The sequence below is a fragment of the Camelina sativa genome, chromosome 3, assembly GCF_000633955.1.
Source record: "Camelina sativa cultivar DH55 chromosome 3, Cs, whole genome shotgun sequence".
NCBI lineage: Eukaryota > Viridiplantae > Streptophyta > Magnoliopsida > Brassicales > Brassicaceae > Camelina > Camelina sativa.
In genome coordinates, this window is record NC_025687.1 from 23,023,184 (window position 1) to 23,041,344 (window position 18,161).

Genomic DNA, 18,161 nt, shown 5'->3' on the forward strand with positions numbered 1-18,161 from the left:
AGACACATACTGAAAACACAACAACCACTTAACACAAACACATCAAGAAAATTCAAAGAAGAAGAAAAATGGTGAAGGTGATGTCGGTTTCCGTTTTAGCTCTCGCAGCGGCGATTCTCCTGGTGACTGTGGCCAAAATCCCGGTGACAGAAGGGGTAACTTGCTCGCCGATGGAGCTGACTCCATGTGCGGCGGCGATGACGTCATCTTCGCCACCGTCACAAGCATGCTGCGCTAAGCTGAGAGAGCAGAAGCCATGCCTTTGCGGGTACTTGAGGAACCCTAGCCTCCGCCAGTACATTAACTCTCCTAACGCAAGGAAAGTCACCAGCAGTTGCCAGATTGCTACCCCAAACTGTTAAAAAGGATTGTTAATCACGTTTTATTAATTAACGACATCTTTTCGCTGATTATGAAGTGGTTAATTACTAGTTAAAGTATGTCAGTACTATCTATAATAATACTAGGTGATGATGATCATGATCATACCTAAATGTTATGTATGTTTCTATGTTATCTTATACTTCTTAGGTTTCAAAATATATGATGTTTTGAATAAAAGCAGACATATTAAAACAATAACTACTTTAAAAAATTCTACCAATCATAAATAAGATTACATAATATAAAATACCCAAAAGTTATTAGAAAGTTGAAAACATCCTATATTACCAAATAAAATTAACTTCTCTAATTATGAAATGGAAGGAGTAATATATATGACAAAAAGAAAAAAAAATCTGTTCTTTTTAGAAAAGTTTCATTAGATAACAGAAACCAATACATGAAAATTGCTATACACAAAAAGAATTACACAATACACATTTTGTTTGGTTTCTGTGTATATATGCACATAAACACTCTCAAAGAACACAAACTGGTTTTAATTTCACTCACTCACAATAGATAATCTGGGATGATAACTTGTTCTGAAGCAGAAGCTACTACATTTCGCCCTCGCGATTTATGCTTACTACTTCTTTCCCCATTCTTCTTCTTTTTCTTCTTCTTCTTCTTCTTTTCTGAGTTCTGCTGATCTTCTATTCTCGAGCTCTCATCTTTTTCATGTTGTCCCGAATTCAGATTTGTCTCATGCTTGTCTTTCTCTTTTCCCTTGTTCTTTACAAGAAGAGCGCTTTGGATTGCTCGGGACAAATATTCATCATCATTAACTGTCTCTATATCTAATTTTGCTTGAGGAGGGTTCCTTGATTCATCTCCCTCCTCTAGTTTCACTACTACAGGCCTCTGTTTAGATTGATTCGGTTTCTTCTTGGGGTTAAATGGATCCGGGGATATCTCGTTTGCTAATTCATTTGCCAGAGGATAATCGTTCGGTGTGCCGTTGTTATCTGGATCGTCCTTTTGCGAAGGAAGATAATACATGCCATGGCGTTTGCGGTGTTCAGCAAGCAGAGATGAAGCTTCATGTGGGGGAGATGAAGATGAGGAGGCTTCCTGTTGATCTCTGATTCTGAGTTTGGAGACAGAGAAGCTGATCTTGTCCGTGTCTGAAACCGAATCCGATTCCACGGGTTTAAGAAATTCCCCACAGATCTCTTCTAGATCCCCGAGATTCTCTTTCAGCTCTAACCCACCCGGTACACAAACCTTTTCTTGTGCAGTTGCAGAAACAGGACCTAGCTCTTCTGAGAACACATCTTCCATGAATGCCGTGACTCTAAAAACTTCTGTTTCATTGTCTTGAAGGTTTAGTTTCTCAGCTAGTTCTTGCTTTATCATACCAATGTATCCTAAAACATTCTTAGCTCTCTCCTGCACTTCCACATCATGGGTTCCAGATAACGGCCCCAAACCAAGCTCAATCACATTCACCAGATTCAATATAGATTCATATGTGAAAGCATTCATGGATGAAGAGGCAGAACTAAACTCCTGAGCCGAGAATGACAAAGTGGATTCCTCGGCCGAGAAGTAAGACCTGAGACAGAAGACAAGAACTTTGAAAGCTGAATGTATGTAGACAGCTCTTATGGAGGGGGGCAAGAGACCAGTGCGTGGTTGCAGAAGTGCCTCCACAGTTTCATATGGATTCTTACAGAACTCAACGTATTCTCCTGAAACCCACGCAGATGCAGATAATATCGGGTGCAAGAACAAGTTTCCGAGCAATGCAGGATCAATGAGAAGTGCCCAAGAAACACGGACCAGCTGCGGTCTAGCATCTCTAACCCTCATACCGATATCGATCAACTGATGCTCAATCTCTTCCCCTCTTTGACAATGTGGGATTCTAGCCATCTCACCAAGAAGAGACACATACCAATCAAAGTCAACTATGATCTCATATGCATTCCTGGAGCATGCTGATAAGACAGAAAATATAATCTCGTTGCAGAACAACGGGTCTGATTTGAGTGCATAATTCATAAGAATCCTGGAGATTTCTGACACATTATCTTCATTCACCATCGACATTAAGAGATGCAATGCCTCAAGTTTCACATTTGGATCCTCATCGCTCAGAGCCTTGACAACAGCTTCTTTGTTCTCCAAAACTGCCCACAAATGCTTCGGAGCAACAATCGACAAGGCATTAAGACCGAGATACTTGAGATTCGGATCATCTTCCACCAGAAACTCCCGGATCTTTGCAACCGCAAGTTTCACAGCTGCTTCGTGATCACTCAAGCTACTCACCACAGTTCTAATACACTCAAACACCAGAGACTTTGCCACAGTCCTCCTCATATGTTCACAGATCGGCTCAGCCACTTTCTTACCCAATCTCGGCTCAATGGAGGCCAACTTAGCAAATATCTTAAGAACCTTAATCAGAACCCAATTGTTCCTTGAATCAACCAATACTTTATATAACTCAGGAGCTAAAGGAAGACATGATCCAGGATCTCGTGTGGCAAGCTCACAGAACACTCCAACAACAGCAGACAGAATCTGCGGATCAGAGCTTTCAAGATTCTCTACAAGACGCTTAAAACATACCTTAACAGCATCAGGATACTTCTCGAACACCCTCAAAACCACACCAATTGCTTTCTTCTTAACGAAAGCTTTACTACTGCCCAAGAGTGTAAACACTTCAGGAGTCAAATCTCTAGCTAAGTCATGAGTTCCAATCCTAGACAAACATTCCAAAGCTAGACTTACTTCGTATTCATTAGCACTATTCAAATCCTTTCGAACCTGGTTAGTAATCAGAAGCAGAACCGAGGTCTGTTCATGGAACGATTGAGTGATTGCTTGGTAACCGATCCTCTTGTGTTGGAACCGTGGAGAGGAAACAACTTCGACGGCGTGAAACGCCGCCCAAGACATATCTACGCCGTGAAGTGCGGCGAGGTAAGAGAGCTTGTGAAGAGCGGTTGATTTAGTTGAGAGATCTGTGACTTTGATCTCGCGGCGGATCTCTTCTAGAGCTCTGGAAATGAAATTGGATTCACCGAGAAGCTGGAGACGAAAGCCTTTGATCAGATCCTCGAGACTCCGTTGGAACAAGTTGTCCATTATAGAAGTGGAAGACGACGACATCGATTCTGGTGGTTTTGCAGAAACTGTGGTTGGTGAATAGGGATTAGAGCTGTGATTGGGAATTGGAAGATGACATGAATTTGGGGGGTTGCAGTGATGAGATTCCGAGGGTTTTTGAAGCTGATCGGCGTCGTGAAACTCGCGATCTCGGCGAAGAAATGGAAGAAGGTGAAGGGGTGAAAGGAGAAAAAGGCTTTTATGGGCTTTAGTAGAAATGAATGGGCCTTGATGGTTACATGAAACAATTTGGAAATATTTTATGAAAAAGCGAATTGACATCCAAAATTTAGATTGTAATGAAATGGAAATTAAAGTTTTGGATAATTGGATGCATCAATCACATCCAAAAACTATTAAAAGACTAAGCTACTTTCATCTAAAACTAAAATCTATTCAACTACATTCTAAATCATATGTTGAAATAGTTATTAGCGTCTAAGATTTTAGATATATAATTTTGTGCTTGATATCTATGTTGCATGGAATCAGAAATGGATACTTGAAAACAAAGAATAAATCTACGTTGCATTAAATAAGAAATGGATACCTAAAAGCATGAAAATGATTTTTATAATAAACCACGCAAATCTATACATATAATTTAAATAACTCTTACTAAAAATAGAAAAATCAATTTGTATCATATTCATATATTAAATAACAAATAATTTGATAACACTATCTTTTATTTTCATTTTACTCAAATAAAAGATACAAACAACATCTCAAACCCCAAGTATCCCAAAGTTAAGCTTAAATCCAACATGTCTCACATATATGATTCATGTCATAGCAAATGTTTTTATTGTTAAAACAATTAATTTTTTTTTTTGTATTTTATGGTCATAATAACATAACTGAGGAACCAAATAAAGATTGCAATGTATCGAAAAAAAAAAAATGCATCATATTTTAATCTTCCCATTTTTTTTTTTTTATGTTAACATATTGTTTCTTATTGTTTTCCTTTTTACAAGTTGAAAGGTGTTATTTGATGTTTATTTCCTTTTTGCTTTAGAAGTCTATTTGTCCTTCCCTCCTATATATAAAACGCTACCACCAAATAATTCGCACTGCTTTCTCATTAGAACCAAAAAAAAAAAAAACCAAAATAAACTCATTGAGAATAAATACGAAACAACTTTGAACTGCTCTCTCTCTCTCTCTCGAAGGCCAACGAGACAAAGAAGAAGAAGGAGAAAAAGCTAACAACAACAACAACAATGGAGCCTCCTCCTGAAAGATCCAAACGTCTTCACAACTTCCCTTTACCTCATCTTCGTTGGGGTCAACAGAGATACCTCAGATGCGTCAATCTACCATCATCATCAAATTCACCACACCACCAACCATCTCCTTCTTCTTCGTCTCCCGACCACGCACCCAGATCCGGAGCGAAGAACGGTGAGGTAGTTGCGGCGGCTAGGCCGTGGAATCTGAGGACGAGGAGAGCTGCGTGTAGTGAACCACCTGGAGGAGACGAATCGCCGGCGATTGATTCTTCTCTTCGTAGGAATAATGAAATTGGGGTGAAGAGAAGCACCATCTCTTCCGAGAATGATGATGAGAAATTGAAATTCTCAATTCCTTTGACGAGAGAAGAGATTGAACAAGACTTCTCCATTGCCTTTGGGAAAAAACCTTCCAGGAGACCTAAGAAGAGACCTAGGCTTGTTCAGAAGAAATTGAATGTAAAGTATCTTCTTCCTTTTTGTTACTTTCAATTCCAAAGTTTGATGCTTTTGTTGGATTTACTAATTCTCTATCTTTTTTGTTGTTTTTGTTTTTGGCAGACGATTTTTCCAGGATTGTGGTTGAATGAAGAAGTAACAATTGATTTATACAATGGAACTGGAGGAGCTCAGGATACGTGATAAAAGGTCTTTACTTTCTTAGCCCAAAAGAATATGTACCCCAACTTTGGGATTGTCTCTTCTTGTTTCAGCTTTGAGACATTCTCAAGTTTTAGCTATGTTTTCTTCTAGTCCTGTGAAGATAACCGGGATATGTTATGGTTTCTTGTTTGTTGTAAAGTGGATTACTGGTAAATTTGTAATCCCATCATTCATTCACTAATTGTAATGTTTTTTTTTTCTTAATAGTAATGGTAGCTGCTTCATTGTCTCTCTCTCTCTCTCTGTTCTTTGTTCTACTCTGAGACATTCTCAAGTTTTAGCAATGTTCCGGTCCATGAAGAAACACAATTTCAAGCAGATAATGTTTAGTTTAGTAAACATATTGATCTCCAGTCTAATTGTAATCTCTGGCTGTTTGTGTTTTTTTTAATGATGCAGTTTGCTTCACTTTTTTAAAAAGGGTTTCTTCAATCTTGTCCCATATAGTCTACTCTTATTGTTGCTGGGTATATTGATGGCTAAAATTTCTTTACATAAGAAACATCTTGTTCTCGAGTATGTTTCACGGCTCGGTTCCTTAATGTCAAGAATAACATGCTGCTTGTTTCACCAACGGGTAGATCGGGCAATGTCTGTTGAGGACTGGACAAGCTTCTACTCGCATCTCTGAGGTTAAGTTGGTTTCTTTGTTGGATATCCAGATTACTGTATCACCGAAGTTTATGCCCTGGCCTTTTTGAACAAAAGCAAACTTTATCTGTTCCTGTTTTTTTTTTGGATGAAGCATACAAGTTAATACTGATAATGAATTATCTGAAAAAATCTTTAGAGAAGCTTCTTATTCGTGGACTTGTGTTTGTCTTTATGGTTTCCTGTTGCATTAGTTTGTGTTGTTTTGGCCAGAGGTTTGAAAACAATATCTAAATCTGATTACCAATAATATTTGTGCTATCATATTTTGTTTGATGGGTTCACAGGTTTCCGGACAAGAATCTATGTAAGATATCCTTAAACCACAGGTTGACCAAACACCAGCAACAAAGCCTAACCTCTTTAAGGTAAAAGTTACTGCTTATTACTAGTGCTTTCTAGATAATTTAGTATGAGATTTGGCTGAGTTTGAGTTAATGCTTAACTTGATGCAGTGATCCCTCAATAGTAACGGTAACATACTTATTCAAACCCTATGAAAATACATTTACATATAATGGGCACATATATAAGCAATTGCTTCTTATAGAAGTGAGTGGCTTACCACAATCTTTAGATAGATTAAGACTTCCATTATTTTATTCGAAACTTCAACTTCTTCCCACCAACTCAGGAGTTTTATTAGAACTTCTAACAACATTATGATCATTTTCACTCAAACTTCTAAAAGAAAGGTTTTGACATTGAGGGAGATCATTTTCACTCGCTTTGACTTTTTTTTGTTTTGTTTTGGTCACTATGATCTGCACGGATTCAAGTCACCAGCGGATTTCGTTCTCAAGTGATCTTGGCCAATCCGAGATAGCACCACCACCCGTAGTAGAACCATCCGGCCTGATCAGAAGAGACGAAACTCTTCTAGATTCATCAAACCCAGACTTTGAGTTCCATATCTCAAACAACTTTGATCCAGGAGACTCCTCACCAGCGGATGAGATCTTTGCAGACGGCATGATCCTTCCTTTCCATGTAACCGCAGCTTCCACTGTACCAAAACGTCTCTACAAGTATGAACTCCCTCCCATTACCTCCTCCCTTTCTCCATCCCCTCCCCTGCCACAACCGTTACCCACAAAACACAGCGAGAAGGAAACCAACGGGCGAGCGAGCGGAGCAAACTCTGACTCAGAAGCAGAGAAGTCATCAAAGTCGTTTTGGAGTTTCAAGAGAAGCTCGAGCCTCAACTGCGACATAAAGAAGAGTCTGATCTGTTCGTTTCCTCGGCTCACTAGAAGCAACTCTACGGGTTCGGTTACTAATTCTAAGAGAGCAATGCTGAGAGATGTTAAAAACCATAGGCCTTCTTCTCGGTCCTCTTGCTGCAATGCGTATCAGTTCAGACCGCAAAAGCACGCAGGAAAGAAAGGTGAAGGAGGAGGAAGCTTTTCTGTTATTCCAGTCCTTAACGGTCCATCAACATTTGGTTTAGGATCGATCTTAAGCCATTCGAAAGATAAGACGAAGAAGAAGAAGAAGAACAAGAAGTAGATGATATGAGATGTTCAGAGTTTCCATCAATTATGTTTCCTCGTTTGATTTGTGTCTACAAATTGTTGTTGTGAGATTTTCTCGATCTTTGTACACATTTTTTAGTGTTACTTACTACAAACTTTTTAGGTTGCTTCAATTTTTCGAATTGGACACAATCTCAATGACAGATGAGATGACGCAATCAGACTAAAAATGGTTCATATCTATCTCAGAGAACCTATCTTTACATACGAAATGCTCTATTAGCTAGTTTTGTTGAAATAAATGACTCTTTTAACTTTCAAGTCAGAGATAAGTAAAGATGTGGGTAACACCAATGTCATACGAAATCTATATATACACACCAGGGATTGGTGCACATCTATATTTTAACATCTTAAAGCACAATAAATAAGTTTATTAATGGAATAAGGTATGACCAACATTAGACATCTGTTAAATGGTACTTGAAAAGCCAAGTCTAACTTGAACCATTCTTATTTAAGTAATTTGATAAAACTTTGGTTTTAGAAAATTTGACATGACATGTCCCCCATTTACTTCTTATTGCTATTCTTCTTCTTCAGGTCCTCTGTTTCTTGCACTTTGCCTTTGGTTGCATGGTAAGAGCCCAACATTCATAAAGAATGGAACCAGGCCAAGTCCAACCTCTGCCTCAACTGTATGTTTTTGGTTAACGAGATGCCTGATGAAACTTTCAACGCTAGGCAACTAAGAGTATATTAAGCAAAAGTAGCTGTTTTACTGCGTATCCTCCATTGCCCCTTGAATCTGCAAGTATATTAAGCTTTTCCAGAGGAAGCATCTCGGATCGCATTCGCCCAAAACGTAAGCTGCGAATGGATTCTTAGAAATCTACCGAGACATGATGTCTTCGGAACCAAAGGGGGAGTGATAAAGATTGATTCCAGTGGAAGAGAGCTCTCCATGGATACCATGAGGGATGTTGCAGTTTATCTTGCTATTAATGTTGAAATGATTTTGTTAAAAACATGCATTATACACTTTGAACTGGACAGTGATTAGTGACAAAAATGACAACAATGGTACAAATTATTATACAGTATAATTGTATTATGTCTTGGTTTATTTTCAGTTTTACATGAATACACATGCTAACATAAAAAATTGTACATGGAAAACAAACGTAAATAATATTTAAAATCGGGATATAAACATACACGGAATTATTACAATCGTAGAGAACATAGATAGTTTCATGTTCAAACGCACAACTGATGCTATCGGAGATCAATGACATCAAACTTGAGATTAGGGTTCATGTAAACATCCTTACACGTATTGTAAATTGGTCCTCCGTCTGCCGGTGAACTATGCGCGTGAAACCCACGCTGGTCACAATTTCTTATCACCGTCATTCCTCCCGGCGTTGTCAGCCGGAATATTCCGTGATTCCTGTAAAAAAACATAATCCTTTTAGGGTTTCTCGAATCAATTTATTAACTGATATGAATTTTTGGTCTTTTGTCTGTCTACTATACCTTGAAGAGTCTTGTGGCGCCATAACAATTGCCACAGCTTCCGGCAACATAATCTGAAAACATTGTAATTGAAGGTTTAGGGTTTATGACTTCTTTATGAGGAAGGAGTGTAAACCCATTGTTGATATATGTAAAAGTCTTTTTCAAATTCTTTAAAAAGGTTTCGTCCGTACCTGGTAGGAATAGTGTGTGTGAACATCAATGGATGACATGAAACAAGACTGTGTCGGATGCGTCTGAGGAAATGGAGATAGTGATTAGCAAGTTAGTAAAGAAAAAATTATATCATGAGACCAGTTAACCGAGAAAAATGATATTAACAGATAACAAAGACTGATCTTCAAGAAGACAGCAGTTAGAGCTAAATTCATATTTACTCACATGAATCCATCCAAGTGGGAAAAGGGATTGCTTGTCCTGTACTTCAAATATCTCCTCTTCGTTTGTGGCTTGACACTGAGAAAGACCGAGAAATAAGTGAGAATGTGCATATGAAGAAATTAAGTTGAAATACAAAAACAAGACTCTGTGCTTACCGAGTCAGATGTTGATTCCTGCTTTGGTATGATGAGAGCTGTAATGTAAAATTTTCTGTTTTTCTGCAAACAAGTGAGATCACAGATCATTATTGCTGATTCATCTTCATGAGCTTAATGTCAATATCGCATTTTTAAATTTAAATACGACTTACCAGTGAGCCAGCAAGAATACCACACGTCTCTAAATTCTTTTTAGTGTTTGACTTGGCAAGCCTCATGAAGGTATCCATCATTGTTGTTGCCTGCAAATATAGATAATTATCAAACATGAAGACAATAGGATAGTAGAACATAGAGCCAGTGGTTGTCTACAAACTTATTCTCACTCTATCTTATATTTGCAGAGTCTCGGACAATGTAGCAATAGAATTAGCCACTAGTTCTATATTATGTGTTGAAATCCCAAGGTTAGATAAACAATATATGATATGTGTTTGGAACTGGACCCATCAAAATGAGTCTAGTGTTTACATAGAATAAGCTACAGTACACAATAAACTAAGCAATCGATGCAGCCCTGAGTAGATTTGTAATTTTGTATGAACTTTGACATCAGAATAATAACAAAGATAGGAGAAATATAGCAAACTTACAATATGTAGTTCAAGAGGAGACTCCGACCGTAGAGACTCATCTGGCAGAGAGTTTTCTATCTTGCATTCGGGTTCTTTAACTTCAGGACATAAAGCAGGAACCAAGTCTTGAACTTCTGCAAGCACTGGAGGTGGTGAAGGTTGCCTAATGAGATTGTTATCATTTACACTTTCTGGTTCTTCAAAAGAAATCATGGAAGAAAGCTCTTCAGTGTAATTTTTCTGGATATTTTCACTAGATGTAGCACTTGATTCCACGATTGGTCTTTCAGGTTCATCATTACTGTCATTCCTTATCATTGGTTTGCTATCTACAAATTGTTGGAAGCTGTTTCCCACAGAGAGAGTGGGGAAGGTGAACACATAGGCATGAGATAATCAAGCAAAATAAGTCGGAGGGGGAGAGTGGAATATGTAAGAAATAAACAAACAAGCTAGTCGATCTAACCTTGGGATTTCAACTGGCGAAAAATCTATATTGCTTGGATATTGAACCTGGATCATATAACGCAAAGAACATCAGCTTAGTGTGAAGAAGTGGATTATAAAGAAAATAACCAAGCATCCTGTGATACCTTTGTAACATTAATTGGTGGCTGCCACTGTCCACCAAGTCCACCTGGACCCAAGATAGAATGCTTGGAAAGGGTTTCTTCATTTGGTCGGAAGTTCACTGACCTAGATGAATCGTAAAGTTAATAAAATCTATAAGACAGAACCACGAGACCAGAAAAACAGTGAGAAATAGAACGAAGATCTTTCATTGAGAAAAGTTTCTGAGAAACAAAACTGAAGACGTACATCTTTCGGAAACGCTCATCGAGTGGTGCAGCGTTCAAGAATTGTTGACCCCTGGAACCCATGTAGCCAAAATTATGTCCAGGAGGATTTCTTACCTATGCCAAACAAGAGAAACACAGAAAGGAGCTGGGAACATTTATTCATCTACTGCAGCTTAAAACTTAATCTCAGAACGTTCTTATACTAACTATAACCAAAAGTTCCAGAATGAATTAAGAGCAGAGAGCAATGCAAGCTTATTGATATATGTATGCATGACAAAAAAGAGTAAAGCATTAGGCACACCTTTGTATGATCATAGCTATTTAAGGATGGTTTTACGGCCGAAGACCAGCCTAAGGAACCATTTGCTGGATGAGCTTGCACATTATATCGAGGCATGAGCTTGGGATTCAGTTCATCGATCCTTTGCTGTACAACTGGTTTCAACTTCTCCAGCTCCGTCAAGACATCCAGTAGTCTCTACACAAGATTCAAAACTCACATCAAACTACTGACTGAAAAACCAAACGATCATAACGAGATATATCCATTGCCATATTACCATTCTTAAATACTCTTTGTTGCTTTTTAGAGATGATCTGTAATCTCGATGGGACGGTATAGTCTCGAGAGCCAAGCTAGAGAAAACCAAAAACAAAGATGATCTCAGAAAAAGTATTATGATCTAAATTCTCACTACAAAGAGTATAAAGTTTCAGCTGCTTTTCATTCAGATGTATATAATACTCACCTCGAAAACCGCAGAAGCATGACATATAAATCAATAACATTCTTCTCTGCCCGAAATATATTGGCCTACAAAACATTTATGCAGATAAATTAGGAAAGGGAGCTTAAAACAATGACCTTCAGAGAAACAACAAGCCAACAACTATATTTTAAGGTAAAGACAGCCAAACTAAAATTGGAAATTCAACTACACTGAGCATTGAATCATTGAATCAGGTCTGAGTAAAGAAAACCCCAAAAAAAAAACAAAAGACAGAGACAAAATGAAAAAGTCTGAGTAGGAGAAGACGAGAGAGACCTGTTTGAGGATATTATCTGCGATCCTGAAGTAAAATCGGAGAGAGATACGATTATCTACGCCTATTCTCCGAGCACTAGTAGATATATCGATGGCCTCAGAAGACGACGACCCCATAGTTTGCTTCGAACCAGAGAGAAACAAATTAAATTAAAAAAANAAAAAAAAAAAGCAATCTTCCTATACGCTTTGCGACTAATGGAAGAGCATCGAGTTGAAGAGCAGAGATCTCGGAGCTCTGCGTCAATCGGATACAGAATTATCACAGGGGTGGAAGCAAACCCTCCGGTCCAAATAGACGGCGAGAGGTGAGAAGAGAGGCACCGCGATTAATGGCGATTAATGGCGAGGTACAGAGAAAGAAAAGAAACGACGCTCTTGTGTAATTTGACTTTCCTTTGAGGGTAAATTTGTAATTTTCATTAATTATTATTGGGTGGGTGGGTTGAGATTTTTTTGATTCACTTTTGAAACCCGGACCGGACTGGTCCAACCGCCATCCGGTAGATATTCTGGTCTAAGATATCTCTAGAAAGTGGGACAAATAAAAATCCGCAAAAAACCGGAAAAACCCGTTAAAAACCCGTGAATCGATGGTTGAACCAGCAGACGGACCAACAGGTCAATATCAAATTAAAATATTTTATTTTTATCACAATTCAAACTAAGATTATATTACAAATAAATATTGTTATTTATAAAAAAAATCACTTAGTTATTTTATCTAATCATAAAAAAATAAAAAACGTTGTTTAGTACTTAATTATATATGTTTTGTTCATATAGTTATAGAAAAGTAGATGTTATATTCATAAAATGTAAATAAACCAATAAACTAATTGACCTATGGTTCAACCGCTCCGACCGGTTGACCCAGTCACCCGGAAGATTTTCAGTATGATTTATTAATTTATTAGGATTTCAAAATAAAATATTATTTTATAAAATATCATCAAATAAATTATAATTAAGGTGGCTGATGTCTAATTTTGGTTATGCCTTTCAATTTTGGTGGAAACTTGATTTCCAGATAACAAATTCTTTTTGAGTTTTAAAAACACTAGATGAGTATCCGCGCTATGCGCAGGATTATGGCTTACCGTTTTTAAACAATTTTGCTACTAATTTGTTTTTCATGTAGAGTTTATCTTTGTTTTCTTTTAATTCTAGAAATCTTGAAAAATATAATTTGACGTTGAGGTAAAATATAATTTCTTAAAATCCATATCCTATTTGAAGTAAAATATTTAATTACTAATTAATATACTTTTAAGATCTTGGTATTAAATTCTGGAATTCATCCAAAAAAAAAGAGAGAAACCCGCTAAAATTTGTTTAGTTTGTTTTTATATGATAATTAACAATTTATTAGACCAAAGCCGAAAACCAAAAAACATGTACATACAAATAACATATTAAATTAAAGATTATATAGAAAATAACAAATAAACTAATAAAAATAACTACTACGTCAAAAAATTACAACGAATGAAACATGTTCTTTTTCTTTTAGTTTGCCACCAACTAATTTTAACTTGCTTTTGGAAATGATGATACTGTACATCAAAAATTAAAAGTATTTTAAGAAGTTATTTGGCTTCCATATAATTAAAATAGAAATTTTGAAAACTATATAAAAAACGCTAATAAGAACAGACATTAGAAAACCCGTTAATTAGCATGTTCATGACAAAATAAACCAAACTAAAACAAAAACTGGATATGGTGTCATAAAAACAAAAAAAAAAAACAAACAAAAAAACTGTTGTCAATACCAATTCAAGAGCCTAGATGATTGATTGCGTATTAGTGCCATGAGCGGAGGAGTAAGTCATCACATGCCATGAGATGTGTTTTAGGCTGTATTTATAGATGATCAATGCTAATAGATATGCTTGGTGAGCAAGTAGGAGAATTAATCACCAAAGATTTCACAACTGTCGGAAATTTTGATTAGTATTTTTGGGGTTAGGTAAAAATCGATTTATATTAGATATGCATAGTTATCATCGATTTAATGTTTTCCAAGTTTAAAATGAAGTGCAATCTCAACATAATATTATTGTTTCTATAAAAGATAAATTCGGTCTAGTCAGTTTTGGGTTGTTTGCAGAGTGTAATATTATTTGTTTATCTTTGCTAGAACATTAAAATCTTTTAACAACAGAAGGAATATAGTAATATTTTTTCACTAAAACATTTAAAATTTTTATTGAAAAGGAAAACAGAAATTGATTTTGTTATGATATTTTAGGAAAACGTATATTATTTCCGATTATGGAATTATTTATTTATAAAACTTACCTCAAATGTTTTCTTCTTTATTCAAATTGTCAAAGGATTAATTATGCAATATCTATAGATATTGATGGAATACAAAATGTACTTCAAAAATGTATATATAGATATAGATAGGAAACCATGAATTTGATTATCTATTAGTGTTCAGATAAATTGACTAATTAGAAAAACGTTATAAAAACAATATAGCTTGACTAATAATGACAAAATATGATCTTCAATAGACAAAATATGATCTTCAAACGTTCTCTTGTCAACGTTGGTCTCAAACTTCAATTGAGTTGAGAAGCGAAGCTGAGATGATGTTGAAATCCTAGACATGGATTTTAACTCCTTTATAATTTTATCTTTATTCCATTCCCGGGTTGATTCCAATGAGATTCCAAGTCTCTTTAAACACTTGGAGTTGGCAAGAATGTATCTTAATACTTGTTTCTCCTCGCTTGTTCCTCTATACACTTTCCACTCAAAGATCTCGAGTTTCGTTGACAAGCATAGAGGTACATCATCTAGTTGCTTGAAGGAAAGTGGGAATTGTTCACTCATACAACATACCTGTGAGTGAAGCAACAATTAACATCAAGGAATGTAACTAACATGCATGTTTGCTAATTTTGGAAGTTTTTTTACCTTTTTAGTAAATGCATGCGCGCGCAGACACTGACCTGGTCGATGAGATGAACTTTCGGTTGAGGAGAATTGTGAAGGAAAGACACTAATGGCTCAAACCAGTCTAAATTACAAGGACGTATCCTACACTCTATAAGCTGTGAGAAGTTAATGTCGTGACAACTCGGAACCTGCAATGAATTAACACAACAACAACACATAAGTAAACTGCCGGAAATGTGATTATAACAATAAATTTTATCAAATTTACAAAAACAAAAAAAAACAAAAAAGTGAGGCATATAGTACCGTTGCAAGGTCTAGAAATATCTCGAGATATCTGACCCAGGAAAGAGAATTCATAAATTTTTCATCAAGGCGAGGTTTGTTCTCAATCGAGCATGACTTTGTTGGAATATCTATGATGGTGAGTTCCTTTAAATTTGCTGAATCTACGACCAAAGATCCTTCAATATCCTCTAATTTTGGTTCCACATTAGAGTACTTTAAGGTCACTAAAGATGGCACTTTTACACTAAACTTTGTCACGTTGTCTTGGCGATGTCGCAACACATATATATATATTCGACAATAGGGCAACTAAATAAGAGCCAAACAGCAGAATCTTCATCTCTATATACCACAGAGAGAAGCTCAAGATGTTTGAGGGATGGGAGGCATACCGGAGAAGAAACATCTACAAAAACCTTGTCAAAAAGACCGAGAGACACAAGCGTGCGTATCACATGTGTAAACGCATTTGGGCAAGCTAATTGGCTCTGCGGACCACATGAGCTGAAACCATAGTTCACGAACCCTGCGATCAACCGCATACGCTAACCACTTTCTCACATCAGCATTAATATATAGGACAATATATTCTTTGACAATAACGCATTCGCTGAAGAACACATCTACATCGATATCACCGCTGGCAAAAAGAGCTAGTGCAAAGGATTGATGGTCTACAAACTCCATCTACTAGTCTACTGTATTGTGTATTCTACTAATAAAAGGTCTACACGAAGATGCTAGAGTGCAAAAGCACTACGCAGATAGATGCTCTACAGTTTCAACCCACCAAGAAGACAACTCTGTTATAAACATAGAAACACCAACAAGGATAGCTATAATTTTCACGTTCCCATCAAACTCAACATTAATCCGAAGAGTGTACACATTTTCAGAATAAAAAACCAGTGTCTGAAAGTAGACCAAAAAGAGGACCACAACAGATTCTTTTCTCTAAGTTTTGATTTCATCTCTTTAGGCCTCAGTGATGGGAAACTCGAAAACGACATCTTTACCAGTGAGTTTCTTGTAAACCGCAGAGAAAGCCTCAAGCTTGTACTCTGTGTTGTTTCTTTCCTTTGGCTCCAAGAATACCTTTTTAAACACACACAAATTCCGTATATTAAATTAACAGAACGTCAGCAGCATCCAGCTTGGATAATATTGACCTTTGGATTCTACTCACCTTCATGATTTTGGTACCGTCGAGTCTGTACTTAGTACGTTTCCCAACAATCTCAGCAGGTAAGACAATATCATCAAGAATGGCATCATGGACTGAGGTCAGAGTACGGTTGCGTGGTCTCTTTGCAGCTGAGCCCTTCTTAGGTGGCCTCACAATCCTCCTTGCAGCAATGAGGATCACATCCTAAGCATATGGAAGAGAGACAAAGATATCATCAAAAAGCTAACCAGTTGTGCAATAACTCTAAAACCGGTAATTGAAACATAGAAAAGCTTATTTTCTCAAGTACATAACCCAAAGAGACCAATAGTCCATACTTAAGACAACTCAAGTTGCCCCAAACATTTAATAATCAAACAAATGCAAATCGAGGAGCAAGAACAAGTAAGAAAAATAACCTTTCCACTGAACTTCTTCTCAAGTTCACGAACAAGCCTAACATGGATTTTCCTGTAAGCTTTTCTCAATCTGTAAGGAACATTGATAACAATTGCCTTGCGTCCTCCGGAAATATCAACTTGACTACATAAAAAAAAAAAAAAGAGACTGAACTTTGAGTTGTTTTCTTATTACTAGGGTAACAAGACAATGTAGACAAAAACAATCCAATCATAAACAAACAAACTAATTCACTCACACTGCCGAGTTGACGTACAAATCCTTCAACTCACTTTTCAGTTCTTGGTTGGTATTCTCCAAATCAAAGAAAGCCTAAGAAAATAAACAGAGATATTTAGAAACTCTACAACTTTCACCAATTCTCTAAGTGCAACCTAAATCCAATATACGAAGGATAAAGATCAAAAACCTGAGCAACTTGCTCATCCAATTCAGAAAGCTCCACACCCTTTTCCTTGTGAATCTTATGCTGAGCCGAAAAACTGTAACCTCACAAAACACATTAATCAGAGCGCTGAGAAACAGTAGCATTACAGTAGACAAAATCACGGAAGCTAAAAAAAAAAAAATAGAGACTTCATTGCAAAATCCATCGTTTATGTTCTGTATTGATGTGTAGTATTTTATATTGAGTCAAAGTGAAGACAGGAGAAAAAAGAGAATATAAACTAAGAATTTCTTACACATCAGCATCAGCAATGTCTACTTCCGCAACACGTGGTACATTTTTCAAAAAATAAACAACGGGATGGAATTGACCATTCACACAGCTATTCAACTCATCCGGCTCCTGCAAACAAACAGAGATATTTGGATCTCCTTCTACACGCTTTATTATATAAGAATTATGCGCTTATATAATAAGAACTTCACTTACATATATTGACATGACGCGTTCAAGGCGCTTGATAGCACTAATATTCACGTCGCAAGCGCGCAACTCCCGACTTGGATTACCTAATCCAATCATTTTCGCAAGTCCGGCAAGCTGCATGCATGAAAGAACCTTGTTAGATGTTACAAAATTAAGAGATCACAAAATCAACAAGTTAACACAAGGAGAAGAAGATACCTTCGTCTTGGACATCAAAAAGTGACTTATATCAATTATCTCTTCCGGCTTAGGAGGGACTTCATTGATTTCTGCAAAAGCTTTCTTCAATCTTGGATAGTCGGATCGGATTATGTCATGGCCAATCCAAATATATCCGTTGATCAAGGAATAGAAAACAGTGGAATCTAAAGCAATTTTTTTTTGCTTTTTCACTCGATGAATCGTTAGCAAAAAGCACAATACTCGAAAGGGAAACAGACTCCAGCGTCAGAGCGCAAACCATTTTAA

General features: G+C 36.8%; 6 protein-coding genes across 7 annotated transcripts; 3 read left to right on the forward strand and 3 right to left on the reverse strand.

Annotated features, from left to right (window-relative positions):
• On the forward strand, positions 1 to 579 carry LOC104777794 (non-specific lipid-transfer protein 2-like). The gene has a single exon (XM_010502114.1). It carries the CDS (start codon positions 69 to 71, stop codon positions 360 to 362), a length of 294 nt encoding a protein of 97 aa, XP_010500416.1. The 5' UTR covers positions 1 to 68; the 3' UTR covers positions 363 to 579.
• On the reverse strand, positions 734 to 3,683 carry LOC104777795 (AP-3 complex subunit delta-like). Its single transcript, XM_010502115.2, has one exon. It carries the CDS (start codon positions 3,508 to 3,510, stop codon positions 898 to 900), a length of 2,613 nt encoding a protein of 870 aa, XP_010500417.1. The 5' UTR covers positions 3,511 to 3,683; the 3' UTR covers positions 734 to 897.
• Positions 4,603 to 5,640, forward strand: LOC104777796. The gene is made up of 2 exons (XM_010502116.2): positions 4,603 to 5,201; positions 5,304 to 5,640. The coding sequence occupies exons 1-2, from the start codon at positions 4,734 to 4,736 to the stop codon at positions 5,382 to 5,384; spliced, it is 549 nt and encodes a 182-aa protein (XP_010500418.1). The 5' UTR covers positions 4,603 to 4,733; the 3' UTR covers positions 5,385 to 5,640.
• On the forward strand, positions 6,339 to 7,697 carry LOC104777797. 2 transcript variants are annotated; one of them, XM_019243891.1, is made up of 2 exons: positions 6,339 to 6,424; positions 6,836 to 7,697. In XM_019243891.1, the coding sequence occupies exon 2, from the start codon at positions 7,029 to 7,031 to the stop codon at positions 7,563 to 7,565; it is 537 nt and encodes a 178-aa protein (XP_019099436.1). In that variant the 5' UTR covers positions 6,339 to 6,424; positions 6,836 to 7,028; the 3' UTR covers positions 7,566 to 7,697. The 2 variants fall into 2 exon arrangements, with proteins under 2 accessions (XP_019099436.1, XP_010500419.1); XM_010502117.1 differs by lacking the exon at positions 6,339 to 6,424 and having other exon boundaries at positions 6,454 to 7,697.
• Positions 8,613 to 12,395, reverse strand: LOC104777799 (AMSH-like ubiquitin thioesterase 1). The gene is made up of 14 exons (XM_010502118.2): positions 12,034 to 12,395; positions 11,737 to 11,801; positions 11,548 to 11,623; positions 11,289 to 11,465; positions 11,004 to 11,098; positions 10,778 to 10,880; positions 10,651 to 10,697; positions 10,203 to 10,530; positions 9,762 to 9,851; positions 9,607 to 9,669; positions 9,452 to 9,526; positions 9,244 to 9,306; positions 9,071 to 9,123; positions 8,613 to 8,984 (listed from the first exon to the last, which is right to left on the reverse strand). Exons 1-14 carry the CDS (start codon positions 12,148 to 12,150, stop codon positions 8,810 to 8,812), a joined length of 1,527 nt encoding a protein of 508 aa, XP_010500420.1. The 5' UTR covers positions 12,151 to 12,395; the 3' UTR covers positions 8,613 to 8,809.
• LOC104779229 (40S ribosomal protein S7-1) lies at positions 14,979 to 17,433 on the reverse strand. The gene is made up of 6 exons (XM_019241978.1): positions 17,396 to 17,433; positions 17,229 to 17,301; positions 17,058 to 17,131; positions 16,819 to 16,942; positions 16,421 to 16,603; positions 14,979 to 16,329 (listed from the first exon to the last, which is right to left on the reverse strand). Exons 1-6 carry the CDS (start codon positions 17,410 to 17,412, stop codon positions 16,210 to 16,212), a joined length of 591 nt encoding a protein of 196 aa, XP_019097523.1. The 5' UTR covers positions 17,413 to 17,433; the 3' UTR covers positions 14,979 to 16,209.

Coding starts and splice junctions, on each gene's coding strand:
- LOC104777794 (XM_010502114.1), top strand. CDS start 69: ATGGTGAAGGTGATGTCGGTTTCCGTTTTAGCTCTCGCAGCGGCGATT.
- LOC104777795 (XM_010502115.2), bottom strand. CDS start 3,510: ATGTCGTCGTCTTCCACTTCTATAATGGACAACTTGTTCCAACGGAGT.
- LOC104777796 (XM_010502116.2), top strand. CDS start 4,734: ATGGAGCCTCCTCCTGAAAGATCCAAACGTCTTCACAACTTCCCTTTA. Junction 5,202..5,303: donor TTGTTCAGAAGAAATTGAAT/GTAAAGTATCTT, acceptor TGTTTTTGGCAG/ACGATTTTTCCAGGATTGTG.
- LOC104777797 (XM_010502117.1), top strand. CDS start 6,816: ATGATCTGCACGGATTCAAGTCACCAGCGGATTTCGTTCTCAAGTGAT.
- LOC104777799 (XM_010502118.2), bottom strand. CDS start 12,150: ATGGGGTCGTCGTCTTCTGAGGCCATCGATATATCTACTAGTGCTCGG. Junction 9,307..9,451: donor TCCCACTTGGATGGATTCAT/GTGAGTAAATAT, acceptor CCATTTCCTCAG/ACGCATCCGACACAGTCTTG. Junction 9,124..9,243: donor ACACACACTATTCCTACCAG/GTACGGACGAAA, acceptor CAATGTTTTCAG/ATTATGTTGCCGGAAGCTGT.
- LOC104779229 (XM_019241978.1), bottom strand. Junction 17,132..17,228: donor TGGATGAGCAAGTTGCTCAG/GTTTTTGATCTT, acceptor TTATTTTCTTAG/GCTTTCTTTGATTTGGAGAA. Junction 16,943..17,057: donor TTGTACGTCAACTCGGCAGT/GTGAGTGAATTA, acceptor TTTTTTATGTAG/TCAAGTTGATATTTCCGGAG.